Genomic DNA, 21,439 nt, shown 5'->3' with positions numbered 1-21,439 from the left:
GCTCCAGCGACGAGAGGGAGCGTGAACGGGGGGCTCTGGCGACTGAGGAGGCTCGAGAGGGAGAGAAACCAAGAGAGAGGAGGGGGCGGGGGGGGAGGGGGGGGGGGGGATGAGGTGACCGGACAGGGTTGGTCGCCCGGCGAGGAGGCACCAGTGGAGTTGTCGAAAAAGGGGCGGCGGTGGTCGGACAGAAGGATCGACGGAGACGGGAGGGTTAGGGTTCGATTTGGGGGAAATCAGAGAGAGAGGAGAGAGAATGTCGCGGCTTAGATGGGCTTATATCGAAAAATAGCGATGGATTTGCGACGAAAATATTCTGTCTCAAAATTCGTTGCTAAGTAGTGACTTCTTTAGCGATGGAAACTTATTTCGTTAATCCGTCGTTACGTTGCGACGGAGTTTGACACAGAACTTTTTTGTTGCTAATTAGCGACGGAGTATGAGACGAAATGTTTTCATCGCTAAATCCGCAACAAATTTCAATTTTAGCGATGACTATTTTTCTCTCGCTAAACCGTCACAACTTTGCGATGAAAATAACTTGTCGCCAATTTCTGTCGCTAATTAACATTTTTCTTGTAGTGAATTTGCTGTTCCTCAAGGGAGCCTCCAAACTACTAGGGCTCAAGCCCTGCAAAACAATGGATGATACAGCTAGCTTTATCTAATATATTTTCATTTCACGCTAGAACAGTCATGTTGTGTACATTGTTTAGTTGGGTGAGCTAGGGTCGACGAAGGCTAACCGCATATAGCCTCGAACCCAAGGGATTGATCTACAGGAAGACCCCAGTCTAGTAGCGCAACAATAAACAGTACGTATAGGGCTACAATAAACAGCTTGCTGGCATCATTATACCACCAGCCCTTCCAGCCGCATTGGCACAGTAGGATTTAGCAGGCAAATTGTTGTATGTCAACTGAATGTTAATCAGGCTAAGCCCATGACATGGTGTGCCTGCTGCACAGTCGAAGCTCACCGCTAACGGCGTTGCAGATGTCCCCTTCACGTCATTGTAGGTCACCTGGGATATTGTTATGCTCCAATTCTGCACATTTTATTACAAAAATTTCATCTTCAAGGAATATATATATATATATATATATATATATATATATATATATATATATATATATATATATAATGTGTGTGTGTTCGCCCGGGCAACTAATTGCTTTTGTAGCTAGGGACCCAAAAATTTAACCCTCAAAGTCAAGAGCTCAACCTTTCTACCACTACTAGAAACTACTTTAATCATGAATTTGGTCATGGGTCATGTTTTGGTCCCATGGTGCTAACTTGCTGGTTAATAGTAGCAGTAGGGGTGATGGTAGCTAGTGGTAGAGTTTTCACGAGTAGTGATGATGATGATGATGAAGACAATGCAGGGGATTATATGTACCTGTTTAGGGCAATTTTGGTTGCTAGGGCAATAGTGTTGATCGATTACGATGGGGTTCTTCACATTCTTCATGATCACCTTCTGAAACACCACGTCTTTGACAAACCCCGTACTCGCTCTCTCCCATGATTTTATCCTCAACCCATTGTCACTCCCTGTAAACACTGCGTTTTTCACTGTGACATTTTGAACTCCCTGCTCAATGGCATCCTTCGCTAAGCTTCCAATGCTGCAACCAACACACGCGTTTATTAACCATGGTTAGCGTGAAATTTTGCGTTCAAAATTTTATTGACCATTGGCCTAAACTCTTCAACAGGCATCACCATATGTACGTATAATATGTGTGTGCCATTTGATTCTTCATTAATTAATGACCTACAACATCAACTTGAAAATTGTATGACCAAGACTCTATATATGATCACCAAGCACTATGACCAGCTTCAAGAGTTTGATTGAAAATAAGACATTTTACTTTTGTCAGTCTTAAACATAAATGGTTTTGCCATCAAGCATGTCAATATTTCTTGTTTAAGCATACACAATTGCAATATAGGCATACGGTACGCACATTCTTGTGATTTTCTGGAAATGCGTAAATGCAGCAAGGTGAGGTTGTTGAATTGAATTACCTTATGCCATGGCCAGGGCCGCATGATAATCTCTCAATCCAAAGGTTTTGAGTGCCTGGACCGATAGATACGCAATCGTCGCCCGTCTTGATGCCGGTGTCTGTGATTGAGACACCGATGGACTGCTGCACGTGGATGCCATCCGTGTTGGTGCTTGCATCAGGGGCGATCAACTTCACACCTTCAACTGCTACATTCACGCAGTCGTTGATGACCATGTGGAAGAGTTGGCTGTTGACTGAGGTTAGGCCGCTCACCTTGGCATCCTTCACATTGCTCAGAAGCAGTGACTGCAAAAAGGCCATTTGGTACATAATCAGTCATGATGTTGTCGTAGAAGGTCATTGAATCGTCCAATCGATAGCATTCTGACTACGATCAGTTGGGAGGTTAAGGAGATCTAGGGTGTGGATAATTAAGTGTCTCGAATCAGATTCTGCATGGTTAAACCGAATTGGAATTTTCTGAAGCAATTGGTCAGTTTTCAAACCTTTTGTAATCTGTGTTAGTATTGTCTTCTGCTAAGGTGATGCCTCATCACTTTTGTAAACGGTTTCTATCGATACATATATCAATATACTACTTTTGATTTCCTTTCTTCCAAAAAAAAAAAAGAGATTTTGATCCATCTAATCTACGTCTAAGAGAAATAGGACACGAGAGAGAGAGACAGGCAACATATGAGGTGCAGCCCACAAGTTGATGGGCCCCCACCAACACTTACGTCACGTGGCACTTATGGTGGGCCCCACTCATGGACATATATGGCCAGCACTCCCAAGCGCAATTGCTGGTTGGACAAGAAATGAAACTTGTCCTGCTCATTCCCCATTCAAATCCCCCCCCCCCCCTCTCTCTCTCTCTCTTCGTGTCTGTGTTTTTTTTTGCTGACTTACCCGCCCACCAGTAGGGCAGGGGCGCTTGCTGGCCTTGCATTTCCACAATGCAGTTCCCTTCCCGTCCAAATTGCCTCCCTGTATTCTCAATCCACTTACTTTGGCAAACCTGAGCCAATATCCAGTGGTACTGTACACACCATAATTGGTTGATGCCACGAGGTTTCCGTCGATCTGAACGGTGATAGAGCGGGCCTTGCATGGACCAGTGAACGATACTGCGAACAGCATAAATGTCCCTTTAGGCACATACATTTTCGTCGGCACCCGTGATGCGCATGCCGCTGCCCACGCATTAAGGAAGGCCCTGCTGTTATCACTGACTCCATCGCCCTTGGCACCAAAACTCAGCACGTTGTAGTCTCCATTTACCAACGGTAGAGTAACCAAGGAAATGAGAAGGGTAAAGATGCTAATGGGCTTTTCCATATGAGAGAGAGAGAGAGAGAGAGAGAGAGAGAGAGAGAGTTGCCAATGATTGGAAGAAACGAGGGAGTGGTGCTGCTTATATAGAGCCACCGAATAACATTTTCTTCTTCTTTTTTTGTGCCTTAAGTAATCATTGTTAATTTATAATACCGCCCAAGTTATATAATTTAAAGGCTGCTCGCGTAAGTATCACATGACAAAGGTTATCAGTAAGAATTCATTGGCTCTGCTTTGAACATGAATTCTGAAGTCACCAAAAGTTTTCTCTAAAGTTCCATTAGCAAGCAAATGATGTCACGTCCTAACTAAATCCAATCCATAAGCCAATAACTTAAAAAGAATTTACATATTCTACCTGTGGATATTGTATTGTATCTTGCATCCTTTGTATATTACAGGTCTTCCTTTCCAACTAAGGGCATGTTTGGCCATTTCTCGGTAACAATAATCAAGTTCATGAATTCCCCTTCCTGATCTGGAGATTTTCAATTCAGTACCTATACATAAGCAGAGGTTACACGTATGGATTGCAGGCCGAGTGTGCACCCTTTATGCAAACCCCAAGACATTGACCTAATTAACCGATCGGTTAGTGGCTGTCACTCTCAGATGTACTTGAAGCAAAGATGAGGCAGCGATTGCTTATAAGCTAATCTTAAAAGTACAGCTTCGTATGGGTTATTTTTTTTAAGGTTCGTTGTATGGCAGTTGAGAGTTGAGAATACAGAGGCGGTTGGCTTGTGTGTTGCGAGTCATATCACCCCTCGAGGGTTATTATTCTTTACAAACAAATAAAAAATGACTTTGAACAGTCTGGCAATTTAATTTTTTGAAAAATAATCCTTAAGAATAATGCTATTTCACAAAATAGCTTTAAAATATCTCAATATTTCTCAATACCCACCCGCTCCATTTTTGTTGAATTTGAAAATGTTTTTTTATGATTTTACCCTTTTAGCTAAAACATGAAACAATGGAACTCACCATTTCAGCCAAATTGAGATTTGCCTATACTATTTTAGTGAAACTCATCGCTATTGAAACTAAGATTCACCTATATATATATATATATATATATATATATATATATATATATATATATATATATATATATATATATATATAGTTTTAGCAAATCTCAACATTTCAGTGAAACTCGACCACCAGCAAAATAAGTTTTGCCTATAAGTTTTAGTTAAACTCAACTTTGGCCAGCAAAACTTAATTGCAAAAGAACAGTGGATAAAATTTATCTAAATTCTAAATATCTAATAAATTAAGAGAATATACAAAAAATAAAAGAGATCATCACATCAGGTAATTAGAGTTTAAACTGTCAAGCGATATCATTGTATTAGGTAATTAGAGTCCATACCCCCAAGAGAGAGAGAGAGAGAGAACTACAATTGAAGGTCAAAAGCGTGAAACCCAACCTAAACGGTTTAACTTTAAATTAATATCCCATGCAATTAACACTCAATGTTGGCAAATAGTAGGACACTAAGCCATGTCTGCTCACTTCTCAAATTTGCATGGTATAGGAAAAACCTCAGCATTAATGATAAGAAAGAAGAACTAAATAGGTAGTTTTACCGTCTTTACTTCTTGTTGGTTTCGTTATAAAAATTCTTTTAAAATTTATATTCATTAAATGTCTCAACTAGAATGGTTTAGGCCGAGTTTGACTATTTAGGATGAGTTGGCCGATTCAGGCTGAGTTGACGATGAGTTTAGGCAAAAAAAAAATCATTCTCAATTTATGATTTTTTCATGCTTTGATCATTTTTTTGCGAAAAAAAATGTTGGGCATTCATCACTCACGCGATGGACGCTCAACAACACTCCACACGGAGTTGCGTTCCTATGGATTGTGCAGCTACCTATCACTCTCTCTATATATCTATATAAGGTGATTTGCAGGTGCTTAACCAATAGGTGCTTGAACACCTACTTGATGTTGATGAGCGTTCATTCCATGCACGATGGATGCGCAAACTTTTTTTTGTAAAAACACAAAAAGGGGATTAGCCGCACTTGTACAACACCACTAAAGGTCCAAATTCTGCTGGAACCTTTAGTGACACATAAAAATGCTGCTAAAAACCATTTTCAAAATGTCACACGTATCCCAGTGGGCCGTTTAGCTGCATTTTTATTCACGGCTGAAACCTTATTTCATGCAAAATTTCATTTTTTTTAGTGTTTTTACTGTTTTTCGTGCTGACCTTTCATCAAGAACGTGGTCAGCGTGATTAAGGATGAGTTAAGCACCTATTCATCAAGTACCTATGCATTTTCACACACACACACACACACATATATATATATATATATATATATATATATATATATATATATATATATATATATATATATATATATAGGTGTTTTTTTAGCGTGATAAGACTATCCTTAGGTCAAAATAAATAAATGAACTGTAGCTGCTTATATCAAATGAATGTGTTAAGTGGATATCAACATTTTGTATTTTTGCCAACTTGCCAGTTTCAATAAATGAGACGCTTCTACTTGTTCAATAGGAATGTGTGTTGCATTTGTCATTACAGTAAAGTTTAGAGAAAAAATAGTGTGCTTTCCATGTGAGCAACTTCATTTAGTACGTATTAAGGGTAACGTTTGACCGTACGTTTAAATTGTTGAAGCCCATGAACTTGGCACATGATGTGCTAAGGTCCCGTCAGTTTCCTCTTGTCTTTTTTCATTCCTCAAGTGAATAGCCAGTTAAGTCTCCTTATAAAATCATTCTTTTCTGTTTCCCATGTATTAACCTACACCCTAATGATTCCTTTTATCATGTTAATCATTAATTCTAGTTTACTTAATGACGTAGCCACGTTAGTGTGAACCTCACATCATGGGAGCAACTATATATAATCAGCGAGGGGTATGCATGCTGACAACATGCAGGACACTATCTTAATTACCCTAAACTGTCAGCTACATCACCCACGTTATGGTCCTACACCCAACGCACATTATCCTCATCCTAATACGGTTCAGCAGCTCCTTTTAGCTGTCTGAATTAGTCTCTGCCGCAAGTTAGCAACCATTTAAAGGATTTTATTAATGTAGCTTTGACTTTACAAGGGAAATAAGGAATTTGGGATCCAGTTAATTCCCCTTTTGGGAACACCTTATTAAATCCTCTCTAGATTTGGGAATATCTCCAGTGGAGTGGGGCTCTGATGCAAATCGAACTCTTTGATTCGCGAATAAAAAAATATGTTACGCTATTCCTATGCATGAAAACCGAGAAAATTGAAAAATATGAGAAAATAACTAGAAAGCCAGAAAATCACAGAAAATTTAACTGAAAATACTAATTTCAATCTCAAATTAACTCTGAATTCTACACAGAGCTCTCATCTTTTTTACAGATGAGGTCTCCCAAATCCCAATCCAAGTAATTTATCTAATTTGATAAATTCTTAAAAAAATAAAAATTATCTTAATTAAGATATAAATTGAACACAATGATCCAATATATAAATACAAAAAATGATTCAAATGATAAAAATATTAAAAAATATCAAAATGAATCCAAATAGATCCTTATGGACTCGGGTATTCTATTCCACTCCTGCCTGGCTCCCATGATCTGATTGTCCCAAACCACCAAAACGTAGCTTAAGAACATCCAAACAGAGAACTTGATGAATTGCAACCCAACAGTGACTTGAAGCAAGACAGAGGAGCTAGGGGAAATATATAGGTAGTTTCAATGGACCCTTGATATGAGGTCCCAAGTCAAACAGTAGCTCAAGATGATATATGCTCATTTTGCATACAGCTAGAGAATTGGGATCTATCTCAAAACTAAGGGAGGAACAGAAATTATCAACTTTTCATTCCCTTTCACTACAAGAAAAATGTTAATTATCGACGGAAATTTGTGACAAAAATAATCCGTCGTAAATTTGCGACAGATTAGCTAGAGAAAACTAGTTGTTCATAAAATTGGAATTAGTTGCGAAATTAGCTACTGGAAAATTTTGTCTCAAAATCCGTCGCTAATTAGCGACAAAAATATTTTGTCTCAAACTCTATTGCAACTTCGCAATAGATGAGCGACAAAATTTTTACGCCGCTAATTAGCGATAGACTTTGAGACAGAATTTTTCCGTCGTTAATCTATCACTATTTTTCGATGTAAAATGGTCCATCTAGGGCACAAAATTATATCCTCCCTCTGCTCTCTCTCTCTCTCTATATATATATATATATATATATCTCTTCTCTTCCGTCGATCGCCCCCACGCTGCTCGCCTTCTCCGCCCCCGCTCTTCGGTGACCCACCATCTGACAGCTCGCTCTGGAGACCTCGTACTTTTTTCCCTTTCACTGTACGCAGCCGCCCTCCCTGTGTCTTCTCCTTCCTCTTCTCTTCCCCATTTGCGGCTTCGCCGGAGCCGCATCGTCGTCAACACCCCTGTCGGCCAAAGGGCATCACCATTGTGGGCCATCGCCGACCTCTTCCCTCTGATGCTATCTTCCCCTCCACTTCTCATCTTCCTTTTCCCATTCCTGTTCACCCTCCCTCTCACACAACCTGATTTCCTCCTTTCTTTTTCCTCCCCTCATCTTTATCTCTTACCCATCGGTGCGCCGACCGACGATCGATCCTTTGCCGTCACCGTGATACCATCTCCCTATTTTTCCTTCCTTTCCCCTGTTTGTGCAAGACTAGCAGCGAGCAATCTTTTTACCAATCGATCTCCCTCTTCCCTAACCCCCATCTCTGTCGTCGTGAGACCCGCCTGCAACATCATCTTTCCCTCCTCTTCTCACCTCTTTTCTTCTTCGTTTCTTTTCCATTTGAGCGCTAACCAGAGGGCACCTCAGTTGCGAGTCGTGTCATTGCTGGAACCTGTGACATCGCCATACCATTTTGGTGATTCTCTCTCTTTTGAAACCCTCCATCGCAACGGTTCTTCTTTGCCAGTGCTGGGAACCACCAGACTGCTGTCAGCCACTCTCTTCCCTCCTTCACCGGAGCTCCACCAGATTCCATCCAGTCGGGGCCATCTCCTAGAAATCCGGTAAAACCCCATTTACCTTCCCTGTTTGTTCTTTTCCTTATCTGTTTGAAAGAGGATTTTGATTGCGGGATTATGCATTTGGGGGAAACGTAGCCTCGTCCCCCTTTGTTTTGAGAAACTGATTTCCCTTTTTTATTTTGAGAACCCGGTTCCTCTATATCTTGATATCGTGATTGCAGATTTTGGTTTTTATGTGTAAGTTACTAGTAATATGTGGGTATGTTTCAGAAATCTGGGATTTCCTCTGTCGATCGAAAGGGGGGTCTCACCATTTGGAAATAGCATTTTCATTTTCTCTTTTCTCTGTTGTCTGATTCCATGTATTTCCTGGTTACACAACCTGACCGGGGTTTCGAAAGCACAGATGCGCGAGTGCAGAACCGACTTGTCGGGATTGTTATTTCCTTCATCATTTACACTGATAAATGCCTAACTTCATGAATGTATGATTCATATTTACTGAGTTTCCTAGTTGGAGGATAGCCGATAGTTTTTTTTGTTTTTCTTCTGTTTGTTTTGCTTCGTGGTTTTTTTGCCAATCGGATTACCAATTTGCGTTTTAATTTTTGTCGCACGTGAGTGAAAGTGTATTTAGAATTTATCGTCCATGTGTGTGCCATCACTGGGTTGATGCACGGGCAACGTGCGACCTTAGGGTGTTGTCCAAACTTATTTTGAACTTGTTAGGGTGTCGCTTTGAGGTTTTCGCAAATCGGGTCACCGAAGTTCATTTTTGTTTTTATCGTTCATATGTGAGATCATATTTAGATAAGTTGGTCGTTGTGTGTGTGTGTGTGTGTGTGTGTGTGTGTGTGTGTGTGCAGCTGTAGTGCTCTCTCTTTGCGAGAGAGACAAGTAGATCATGTTGTGCGACGATTGCACTGCACTTTCAGGATCCTGAGTTTTGTTTTACTTTTCGTCGCATTGAAAAGGTAGGATTCCTAAACTAAAGTTTTAGAATGTGATTCATGTTGTATGATAAGAATCTAAATGTTAGAAATTGCATTGTATTGCCTATATAAATGTGCATTGCAGGTGTGTAGCAGAGCAAAATGCATGATGCTTAATGCTAAGCATCGCATGCGGCTTAAAATGCCATGCGAAAAGAAACATGAAAAATGCAAATGCAAAAGCATGCAAATCGGGTAAATACCCATGGTGAGTAAGTGATGCAAGTATATCACATGTTATTTACTTTCTTGGATACAACACTTTTTTGCTCATACACTCACATAGTTGTGGATATCTAAAATTGTTTTGCTGTAGTTTGGAGATCATGATGAGCATGATTTGAATGTATGGGAATAGAAGTGCTCTTATTTTTGTAGTTTGGATTTCATGCTAGTCGTGGTAGTAGTTAGCGGGATATTGGAGTATGTTTGTTGCAGGTACATGTTTGACATTGTTGTGATATGAATGATTAAATGTATTGCAATGTTTGACATGACTATCCTTGCTTGCATAAAGTTATTTTTGATTTGATTATGCATTCCATGTAAAATTGTATAATGAAAACATGCTTAAATTGAATATGTCGTGTTTATGAATGTGATTTCATCTTTCTAAATATTCTTGTGATGTGTGTAAATATAATGTGATGGTGTTACACACGAAAATATTAAATTATCAATGCATACAGATCATAGAATTGCATTTTATGTTAAGCATGTTTGTGGTAGAGAGGGGAAGAAAATTTACGCATTAACTGAAACACAAAAATTGCTCACCAACAATCACCAGACAAGAATTTTTAACAGATTTGTAAACCACAATAAAGTGTTAACCAACTCAACATAAGCAACAAGCAAAATGAAGACTTTATGACCGATAATATGCAAATTATAGCAAACCAATAAGAAGAAATCAATCATTATATATATATATATAAGATCATTACATCCACCATCAATGCATAATAAATTAGATTTTTTCTTCATCATATGATTCTCTTTTAACTGGTGAAGGTAATATTCGTAACATTATATGACAAAATGGCTGCAAACCATGAATGGATGTACCGTAAGATAGTTGATAATGAGGTGTTGCTTGAATATATAGCTGATGTTGGCAGTTTTATTGAATTTGCAATGGCAAGTGTCAGTATAGTAGATCCCACCGGTCGAATCAGGTGTCATTGCACGATGTGTAAGAATAATTGATTTGTAGAACCTCATGGCATTAGACATCACCTATACAAGAAGAGCTTTGTGAGTGATTATCAGAATTGGATGCTTCATAGTGAAGAATTTTGGAACAATTTTGATGCACAGGTGAATGTGGTGCACAATAATCCATATACAGATTTGATATTTGATGTCGTAAGACCAGAACTGGGTTCTGCTATGGGTCCTACTAATGTACCAACTGGGGTAGAGGAAGAAGCAACAAACGATGCAACAAGTAAATTTTATGACTTACTTAGAGATGTTGATGAGCCACTGTGAAATGGTTGCTTGAGTCACACTATCTTGTCTGTAGTTCTTCAACTACTGAATTTGAAGTTAGAGTATAATTTGAGTCAATCATGTTTTGACCATCTGTAGTTTATTGTGAAGAGTATGTTGCCCAAAGATGACAAATTACCATAAAATTTCTACCGTGTGAAGGTTATGGTCAACGCTCTAGGTATGGGGTATCGAAAGATAGATGCTTGTCCAAATCACTACATGTTGTATTTCAAAGATCAAGAAAATAGCAGATCATGTCTGTCATGTAGGCATCCTCAGTTCAAGCCAAAGACAAGGGGCAATGCTAGCACGAGGTCAAAAGAAGTGTCATACAAGTCACTCCGCTACTTACCTCTCACCCCTAGATTACAACGATTGTATATGTCTTCGAGGATAGCTAAACATATGAGATGACATACAAATAAAGTTCGACATGATGAAGACAAGATCACACATCCTATTGATGCGGAAGCTTGAAAGCACTTTCATCGTACTCATCAGACCTTCGCAATGGAAGTGAGAAATGTTAGGCTCGGTTTATATACAAATGGTTTTAATCCATTTGGGGGTAGATCAATCCCATACTCGTGTTGGCCGGTATTTATCACCCCATACAACTTTCCTCCAAGCTTGTGTATGAAGCGTCAAAATCTTTTCTTGTTTCTATTGATCCTTGGTCTGACGTCTCTAGGCCAAAATCTTGATGTATATTTAAGGTCATTGATTGATGAACTGAAAATTCTGTGGGATGACAGTGTTCTTACGTACGATGCCCACAAAAAACAAAACTTCAATATGAAAGTTATTGTTCTATGGACAATTAGTGACTTCCCTGCATATGATATGTTATCTGGTTGGAGCACACATGGGAGGTTGGCATGTTCGTACTGTATGAAGGATACAAAATCTTTTAGGTTGGCGCATGAAAGGAAGTCGTGTTGGTTTGATTATCATAGTCGATTTCTACCCAGTGACCATTCGTTCTGACAACAAAGGAATGTGTTCCAAGCAGGCACAACTGAAATAGAAGGTCCACCTACATGATTGTCTAGCACAGATATCTTAAGACAATGGTGATACTTTCTGTATGGGTTGACAGATGCCCGTAGTGCGACGCCCTTCCTTGGATTTGGGAAGGATCACAATTGGACAAAGAAATCTATATTTTGAAAACTATCATATTGGGTGACCTTATTGATACGACATAATTTGGATGTGATGCATGTGGAGAAAAATGTGTTTGATAATATGTTCAATATGGTAATGAATCCAAAAGGAAAAACGATGGATAATCTGAAAGCCCATACGAATTTAAAAGTAATATATAAAAGACCATAATTGGACCTCCAAGAGTACAATGGCAAAGTACTGAAACCAAAGGCAAGGTACGTGCTTAGACCAGATCAAGTAAAGCATGTATGTCAGTGGTTGAGATAATTGAGATTTTTAGATAGATACGTCTCTAACATTGCTCGGGTTGTGAAGATAGACGAGGGATAATTATATGGGTTGAAGATCCATGATTGTCATGTCATTATGCAACGGTTGACTCCCCTAATATTCAATGATATGTTAGACAAACCTATATAGGGGGTATTATTCGAGTTGAGTCAATTTTTTAAAACATTGTGTGCATCAAAAGTTGTAGTAACTGAGGTAAAGAATTTTGAGGATTCTGTCATTATTGCTATTTATCAGCTAGAGAAGATATTTTCGCCATCATTTTTCGACGTTATGGAACATGTGATCATACACTTGCCATATGAACTTAGGGTTGGTGATCCTGTGCAATATTGGTGGATGTACCAATTTGAAAGGTATATTTTTCTCTCTAATGCTATTGAGAATTTATTGTATTACGGGATATATATTGTTGACAGATGCATGTTTGACCTCAAAAAAAGGTTCGGAATAAAGCAAGAGTAGAGGGTTCAATTTGTGAGGTGTACACTTTAGAAGAGATTTCAAATTTCTCATCTATATACTTTGAGCCTCATATTTCAACATGTTACACTTTCCCACCTCGTAATGATGATGAAGAACAAGTTATTATGGTTGACAAACTATCAATATCCTTTGGCAGTTGCCGGTCAAGACTCTTGGAAGATCGAGAGCAAGACACATCACAAATCTATATTCTTTTTAATTGCTCAGAGATCGACCCCTACATCGAGTAATTATACATAATATGTTACACTAAGTTTTGTATGTACATGGTTCAGTAATATAATTATTTGTTAAGTGCAAACGATTTGAACTGGAGTTGAGAAGAGAACTTTCACATCTCACTGATTCAGGATTACAGAAAGAACGTGAAAATAAGTTTGGGGCATGGTTAAAAGAGTTGGTAAGGACGATGACATGCATTCTTTCTGTGTAAACAACAATATGTTACTTAATTGGTCTTATTTACAGTCATCGTTTATGCTTGTAGATCCGCCATGATAATGTTAATGACCAAGAAATATGTGATTTACAAAATGGTCCGACCAAAGTTGTGCAATGTTACAACAGGTATATCATAAATGGTTATCGATTCCATACAAAAGACTATGGTGTAAATAAGTCAACGATGAATAGTGGCGTGTGTGTCAAGGATAACAGTTACGGTGAAAATGAACTTGACTAGTATGGTATTATTGAATAAATAATAGAGTTGACTTACTTAGGCATAAATAATACATTAACTTCATTCAACTGTCATTGGTTTGATACCACAGCAACAAGAGTCGACAAAGCCTCAGGCATTGTAGAGGTGAATCATAAATCAAGGTTTGGAACATATGAACCATTCATATTAGCATCACAAGCTCAACAAGTTTATTATACTTTATATCTGAATACAAGGAAAGCAGATAGAAATGAATAGTGGGCGATTTGCAAGGTGAAGTCTTAACTATACCCCAAGTATGATCAGTTACAGGAAGACAAGATTGTTGAAGAGGGTATCAATCATATGATATGTATGATTTCTCTTATGATTACAATGTCATATATGGTTTGCATGTCACATCTCAATTGTCCGATGACACACGTATGAAAGAATATAATTCAAATGATATACCAAGTAGATGGCCGCCCAATGAAGAAGTTGACAAAGAGGAGGAGTAGGAAGAAGAAGAATATGAAAGTCAAACAAGTGATGAGGAAGTATACTCGAGCTAGTGAAATACATCTTGTAATACATACCACATCACTTTCTCATATACACCATCTATTTTAACATTATATCTTGCATATCATGTTACATTCTATGCATACTTAGCATGTACATGCACAGTTTATGCATAGTTATAAAATTGATTTATGTAGGACCTTTAAATCTTTATATTTTATGCATATGTCATATCCATGCTAATAACATTTTTATTTGTTAGAATATGGTTCATGGAGGTCACAGTGGTCGAGGACCAAGTGGAGGCCATGGGATAATATTAGGTAGATGTTTTTGTGTTATATTTAAATATAGGCATTCATTATATTTTTGCTTATATGTTGATATAAAAATTGTTACTTGTTAATCGGCTTTATAGGATCCCAGCTCAGTGACAGCCAGTCTCAGCCTTTGTCTTTACGTAATGCTTTGATAGGTATATCATTTAAATAATTGTATACTTGATTAGTTTAAATATGCATTGTGTGAATTTCTAACCCATTGTTCTGCAGATGATGTTTCGCCTGCACATGACCCACCTACACCAGGTACTCATACACATCACGAGAGAACGCCGGATGTTGGGTCTTCTCAGTCTGACACACGATGACTCATTAAAATAGTGTATATCGATAGTCGATCGTAAGTATTTCATTGTCACTTGTCCAATACTTATCTTATAAATAGTATATATTGATAGTTGATTGTTAATATATACCAATTCATATGCAGCACAAGGTTCGAACCACAAAAAATAATTCAAGAAATTAGGAAGTTACTAGTTCAGCATCTTTCAGGACCGGTCACTTAATGGAAAGAGTACTCGAATGAGGTGTTGGACAAATTACGGTCCTCATTCATGGTATATAATCATTTATCATAGCTAATTTGTTTCATATATAAATTTTTTTTATGGTCGTGTACTAACTTTCTAAAATTATTTGTAGGCTTCGAATCGCTTCACGACTGCGAAGGAGGAGCAGGACGCGAGGCTAGTGTGGTAGAAGGTGGCTACCAGTCGATTTGTCGACATGCTTCACAATATAAAGACTGCATCAATAAAAGAAGCTGGTGGGATAGATGATCCACTACAGTGGAAGGGTCATGACTCTTCTACTATCAGGTCAGATTATTGGGATGCAATGTGCGACAAGTGGACAAGCCATGAATTTCAAAACCGCTCAGCAAAGGCTGCACAAAACCGAGGGAAGATGCCCGATGCTCATCTACACACAGGTGGTTCTAGGACTTTTGGGAGCCACTAGAAGAAAATGGTAACTCATCAATATATATATTGTCAAATTTATAAGTATTTCTGCATACTTTCTAATTGATTTTTTTATCATTTAACCTTGCAGGAAGCCAAAAAAAGAGGCATGTGCCTTATAAGGATGTGTTTGTTGAAACACATAAACGTAAGAGCACGGGAAAGTTTGTATCAAAGAAGGCGAGAGCGACAACAGTATGTATTTATTATATTAATAAACATTGTAATATATAAGTTGCCATGAATTATATTATCATAAATATTATAATTTTTAATTATTAATTCATACTGTAATCATTACTTTGTAGGAGTCATACGAGCAACAGATGATAGAGCGATATGGCGATGACTCCACTCAGCATTTGCCTTTTGATCCTACAACATGGGTGACTGCAACCGGTGAACCCAAAAAAGGTCGTGTGTTCGGGTTTGGGAGTAATATGAACACCACACTAGTCGTTGCCTCCTGCAGCCATGGCTCTCAGAGTTCTCCCGCCAGCATCAATTCCCAGTATCTGATTGACCCTGCTATTTCTTGGGATGGTGTCCGCCAACTTCTTCAGGACACAATGTGCGACTTTTTACATCAAGCTATTCACAACATTGTCCATAATGAGTTGTGCAACTTTTTTCGGGACAGGAAAACTTTGTCTACATTCAACATGAGCTCCGGTGCCCGTCAGGTATAAAGTTCCATGTCATTAGTTTCATGTCGTTAGATTTCAAGCTACTATATGCATGATTGAATACATATATGCATGATTGAATCACTATGAAATTTTATTGATAGCATTAGAACACATGTATGCATAATTGAATCTGTATGAAAGTTTTTTGACAACCTTGAAACACATATATGCATGATCAAATCACTATGAACTTTTATTGACAACCTTAGAACCCATATATGCATGATTGAATGAGTATGATTTTTTTTTTACAACCTTAGAACACATATATGCATGATTGAATCACTATTAAATATTTTGACTGCCTTATAACACATATATGCATGATTGAATCACTATGAAAGTTTTTTGATAACCTTAGAACACATATAAGCATGATTTCATCACTATGAAATTATCTTGACAACCTTAGAACACATATATGCATGATTGAATCACTACAATTTTTTTTTGACAAAATTAGAACATATATGTGCATGATTGAAGCCCTATGAAATTTTTTTGACAACCTTACAACACATATATGCATGATCGAATCACTATGAACTTTTATTGATAGCCTTAGAACCCATATATGCATGATTGAATCAGTATGAATTTTTTTTGAGAACCTTAGAACACATATATACATGATTGAATGACTATAAATTTTTTTGACACCTTTTGAACATATATATGCATTATTGAATCACTATAAAAAATTTATGACAACCTTAGAACACATATATGCATGATTGAATCACTATTATTTTTTTTTGACAACCTTAGAACACATATATACATGATTGAATCACTATGTAATTTTTTTGACAAGCTTACAACACAAAAATGCATGATCGAATCACTATAAACTTTTATTGACAGCCTTAGAACACATATATGCATGATTGAATCACTATGAAATTTATTTGACAACCTTAAAAAACATATATGCATGCTTGAATCACTATGATATTTTTTTGACAACCTTAGAACACATATCTGCATGATTAAATCACTATGAATTTTTTTTGTCAGCCTTAGAACAAATATATAAACGATTGAATCAATATAAATTTTTTTAACAGTCTTAGAACATATATATGCATGATTGAATCACTATAAATTCTTTTTGACAACCTTAGAACACATATATGCTTGATTGAATCACTTTGAATTTTTTTTTACAACCTTAGAACACATATAAGCATGATTTCATCACTATAATTTTTTTTTTTACAACCTTTGAATTATGTTAATGTCCTTCACTTTATTGCTAGTCTATATGTCATTCAACCATGTTACTTTGATTGCCTTAGATTAGGTACATTGCATATAATTTATTTCATTATATTTTGTTTATCAATACTAACATTTCGGTTCTCTTATAGGATGCTGGAGATAATCAGCGTAGAGGAGCTGATGGAGGCATGGGTGGAGGGCAGATCCAGACAATGAAGAGGATAATGCTCCAAATCTTGGCGAGGATTAGCTTCATGTGTTGAATTTGTTTCACGTACTTGTTGTTTCAAATAAAACTCTTTGTATATGTTAACTTGTAACTAATTAAAACTTGTCGAGGATTATACTGGGTTGTTAAATTTGTTTCACTTATATCTTGTGTTAAATTTGTTACACCAGCTTTGTATATGTATTTTTTATGTGTACTTTATTTTTTATACACAAGTTATATAAATTGTATAACAAGAAATTTTTTTCTCGATATTTATATTTAAAATATATTTTTTTATTTTTTTTATTTTACAGATATTTATCTGTCTCAAAAACTGAATCAGTCGATGTTTTGCTACGGAATGTATTTCATCGCTAATATGTTGCTAAATTGGTGATGGATATTAGAGATGGATATGTATTCGTCGTTAAATTTTAGCAACAAATTATCGATGGATATGTATCTGTCACAAAACCAAATCAGTGCTTATTTAGCGATGGATCATGAAATTCACTAATCCGTCATGAATTAGTGATGAAAGTAGTGACAAATCAGTTTTGTCGCTAATTAGCGACGAGGAAATTGTGATGGGTGCTATCCATTGCTAAGCCATCGCTAAACAGTTCAGCGATGGATTAGTGTTGGATAACGTCCATCGCTAATCTGCAGAATTCTTGTAGTGTTTTATCAACTCCAATATATGCCTTAAACACAAATGTTGGGCAGATCTCTAGCAACAAACAACAAAAATACAGAGAAGGCGTACCTGAGGCGACCATCGAAGAACCAGATGATGGTTGGTGGTTGGCGCTGGTGGCTAGAACGGTATGAGCTTCACTCCTCAGCCGGACTGCAACCCTCCAACGAGCGTAGGCTCCTTCAGCAGTCGGTGAGCAAGATCCCTCTTCCCCTCCTTAGTCAAAAAAACTCAAAAAAGGTATGTTTCTGTCTTAACCCTTTTTCTGCGCTTTTCTCTTTATGCTCGCATATATAGGGTCACTCATGGATACCCTCTTTATAGCTGCAGCAAGGGAACGATTAGCGTAACTGTTCCCTCCCTGTATGTTTATCGGAAGGAACACCAAAAAGGAAAGTTACCAAAACATGGGTAACTGCCACAAACAATGGCTTTTCCTAACATTCTCCCACTTGTTTCGACGATAAACTAGTAAACTTTATGGGAATTTCTTGATGAATAGATTATCTTTTAAAATCTATTATACAGATCCTTAGTTAAATCTCTAATCCTTATGAGATTAACAACAATTATAATGAGAATCATTAAGCTAAATGTGATCACTTTATTCATATGCATATGTCAAAAAGAGTTTAACAAGCCCATCCTCAATACATGTTTGGAATACAATCCCAGTGCTAGCCCTTTAGTAAGAGGATCAATAATCATCTCTTTAGTACCAATATTAACGATATGCACTAGATGATTCTTTGCCTTTTCTTTAACAACAAAGTACTTTAATTCTATATGCTTACATGACATAGTACTTTTATTGTTATTCGAAAAAGACACCGCAACTTTATTATCACAGTAGATCTTCAGTGGCTTCTCGATGGAATCAACAACCTTTAACTGTGATATGAAGTTCTTAAACTATATGGCCTGCGAAGTAGTCTTATACAATGATATGAATTCTGCCTCCATGGTGTGAGCAACAATGGACGTCTGCTTTCCACTCCTCCAAGAGATTGTGCCCCCAACAAGTAAGAAGACATACCCAGTAGTAGACTTTCTACTATCAAGGCATCCTCCTAAGTCCGCATCTGAGTAGTCAGTGACCTCGAGGTGATCAACTTTATGATACGTCAACATATAGTCTTTTGTCCCTTGCAAATACCACAAGACTTTCTTAGCAGCCTTCCAATGAGATATGCCTGGATTAGACTCGAATCTACTAAGCATCCCTACTGCGAAGAAAATATCTAGACATGAACAAGTTTGCGCGTATTGCAAGCTGCAAACAACTAATGCATATGGATACACACTCATTTGTGCTTTGTCAATTTTGTTCTGTGGATAATCCTTTAGGCTCAATTTGTCACCTTTTGATATGGGTGATGTACCAAGAGAACAATTCTCCATCATATATCGCTTTAATACCTTATTTATGTAGAATCTTTGGGAGAGGCCTAGAAAACCTTTTGCTCTGTCTCAACGGATCTCAATGCCAAGTACATAAGCAACCTCACACATATCTTTTATATCAAAATATGATGCAAGAAACTATTTTGTCTCTGAAAGTAACTTTATATCATTGGTTGTCAACAAAATGTCATCCACATACAACATCAATATAATGAACTTACTCCCACTTTTCTTAAGGTATATACATTGATCAATAATGTTTTTTGTAAACCTAAAAGTCACAATGACTTGAAAAAATTTAATATACCACTGTCGGGAAGCCTATTTAAGTCCATATATTGATTTGTTAAGCTTGCAAACTAAACGATCATCTTCAGAGAAACCAAGAGGTTATTCCATATATACCTCTTCATTTAGATCCCTGTTGAGGAACACTGTTTTCACATCCATCTGATGTAGCTCTAAGTCATAATGAGCTACGAGGGCCAAAATTGTCCTCATTGACTCCTTAGTTGAGACAGGAGAAAATATCTCATTATAGTCAATGCCCTCCATCTGCATGAATCCTTTAGCAACCAATCTTGCCTTATGTCTCTCTATGTTACCTTTGGAGTCCTTTTTGGTCTTAAAGACTCATTTACACTCTACGGGTTTTACTCCCTTAGGTAACTCAACAAGATTCTATACTTGATTCTTAGCCATAGAGTCCAACTCTTCTTTCATGGCTTTTATCCAGTGTGAAGATTGTTTGCCTTCAATAACTTTCATAAAAGTCAACGGGTTATCATCTATCTCTATGAAATCATCAGGCTCCTGAAGGTACACCACATAATCAAGATGTATGACAGATTTCCTAACTCTTGTGGATCTCTAAACATGTTGTTCTTCAGGCTCAGATTGAACCTGATCATCCTGTTTGTGCTCTTTTTGCATTGTCCATAATAGGTTCACTTTGGATTTGTGCATCAACAACTGGGTGATCAACCACATCATCATTAGGAGTAATAATTTGGTATCTTTTGGTGTTTTCTTTAATAGGTAATGAGCTTGGATTCTGTATTTTCTCAAAACCAAGGTTTTGAAGTGCACTTAATCCTACTGAACCATCTTCAAGGAATTTTGCCTTATCCATTTCAACAATATGTGGTGAATGAGATGGGCAGTAAAACTTGTATCCTTTTGATCTCTATGGATAACCAATGAAATATCCATTGGTTGGTTTTGGATCAAAGGCTTTAATGTTGGGGTTATACAATTTAGCTTTCGCAAGACATCCCCATATGTACATATAAGACAGTGATGGTGTTCTATCTGTCCATAACTCGTAGAGAGTTTTGGGCACATATTTCATAGGAACCTTATTCAAAATATGCACAACAGTCCTTAAGGCTTCACCCTACAACTTCATGGGAAGTATTGAATAATTCAACATGGCCTTTACCATTTCTTTAAGCATACAATTTCTTTTTCCAGCTACATCATTCTGGTAGGCACTTCCAGGCATGATATATTTAGGCACAATGCCTTCCTCTTTGAAAAATCATGCTAATGGTCCTTTCTTTTGTCCCATCTCAATAAACCTACCATAATATTCGCCACCTCTATCAGACTTGACTATCTTAATAACTTTATCAGTTTGTTTCTGTACTTCTTTCTTAAATTTCTTAAACATATGAAAAATATCAGATTTTTCAAAGATCAAGTAGAGATACATATACCATGAATAGTCATCAGTAAATGTGACAAAATATTTTTCGCCTGTGTAACAAGGGGTAAAAGGTTCACATACATCCGTATGGACTATCTTTAATATTCCACTACTACGTTTAACACCCTCTTTATATATGTTTGTATGCTTAGCCTTTATGCAATCAACACACGTGTCATTGTCAATAAAATCTAGAGATTTCAAGATCCCTTCATTTA

General features: G+C 37.3%; 1 protein-coding gene across 1 annotated transcript; it reads right to left on the bottom strand.

Moving 5' to 3' along the window:
- Nucleotides 1–782: 782 nt before the first annotated feature.
- Nucleotides 783–7,892, bottom strand: LOC149829855 (polygalacturonase-like). The gene is made up of 5 exons (XM_090015315.1): nt 7,712–7,892; nt 2,935–3,296; nt 2,039–2,328; nt 1,404–1,632; nt 783–1,049 (listed from the first exon to the last, which is right to left on the bottom strand). The coding sequence occupies exons 1-5, from the start codon at nt 7,890–7,892 to the stop codon at nt 828–830; spliced, it is 1,284 nt and encodes a 427-aa protein (XP_089871441.1). The 3' UTR covers nt 783–827.
- Nucleotides 7,893–21,439: the final 13,547 nt, after the last annotated feature.

This window comes from Nuphar pumila, chromosome 8 (genome assembly GCF_984573655.1).
Source record: "Nuphar pumila chromosome 8, dmNupPumi1.hap1.1, whole genome shotgun sequence".
NCBI lineage: Eukaryota > Viridiplantae > Streptophyta > Magnoliopsida > Nymphaeales > Nymphaeaceae > Nuphar > Nuphar pumila.
Note: the sequence above shows the minus strand (reverse complement) of the source record. Positions and strands in the feature narration are given on the sequence as shown.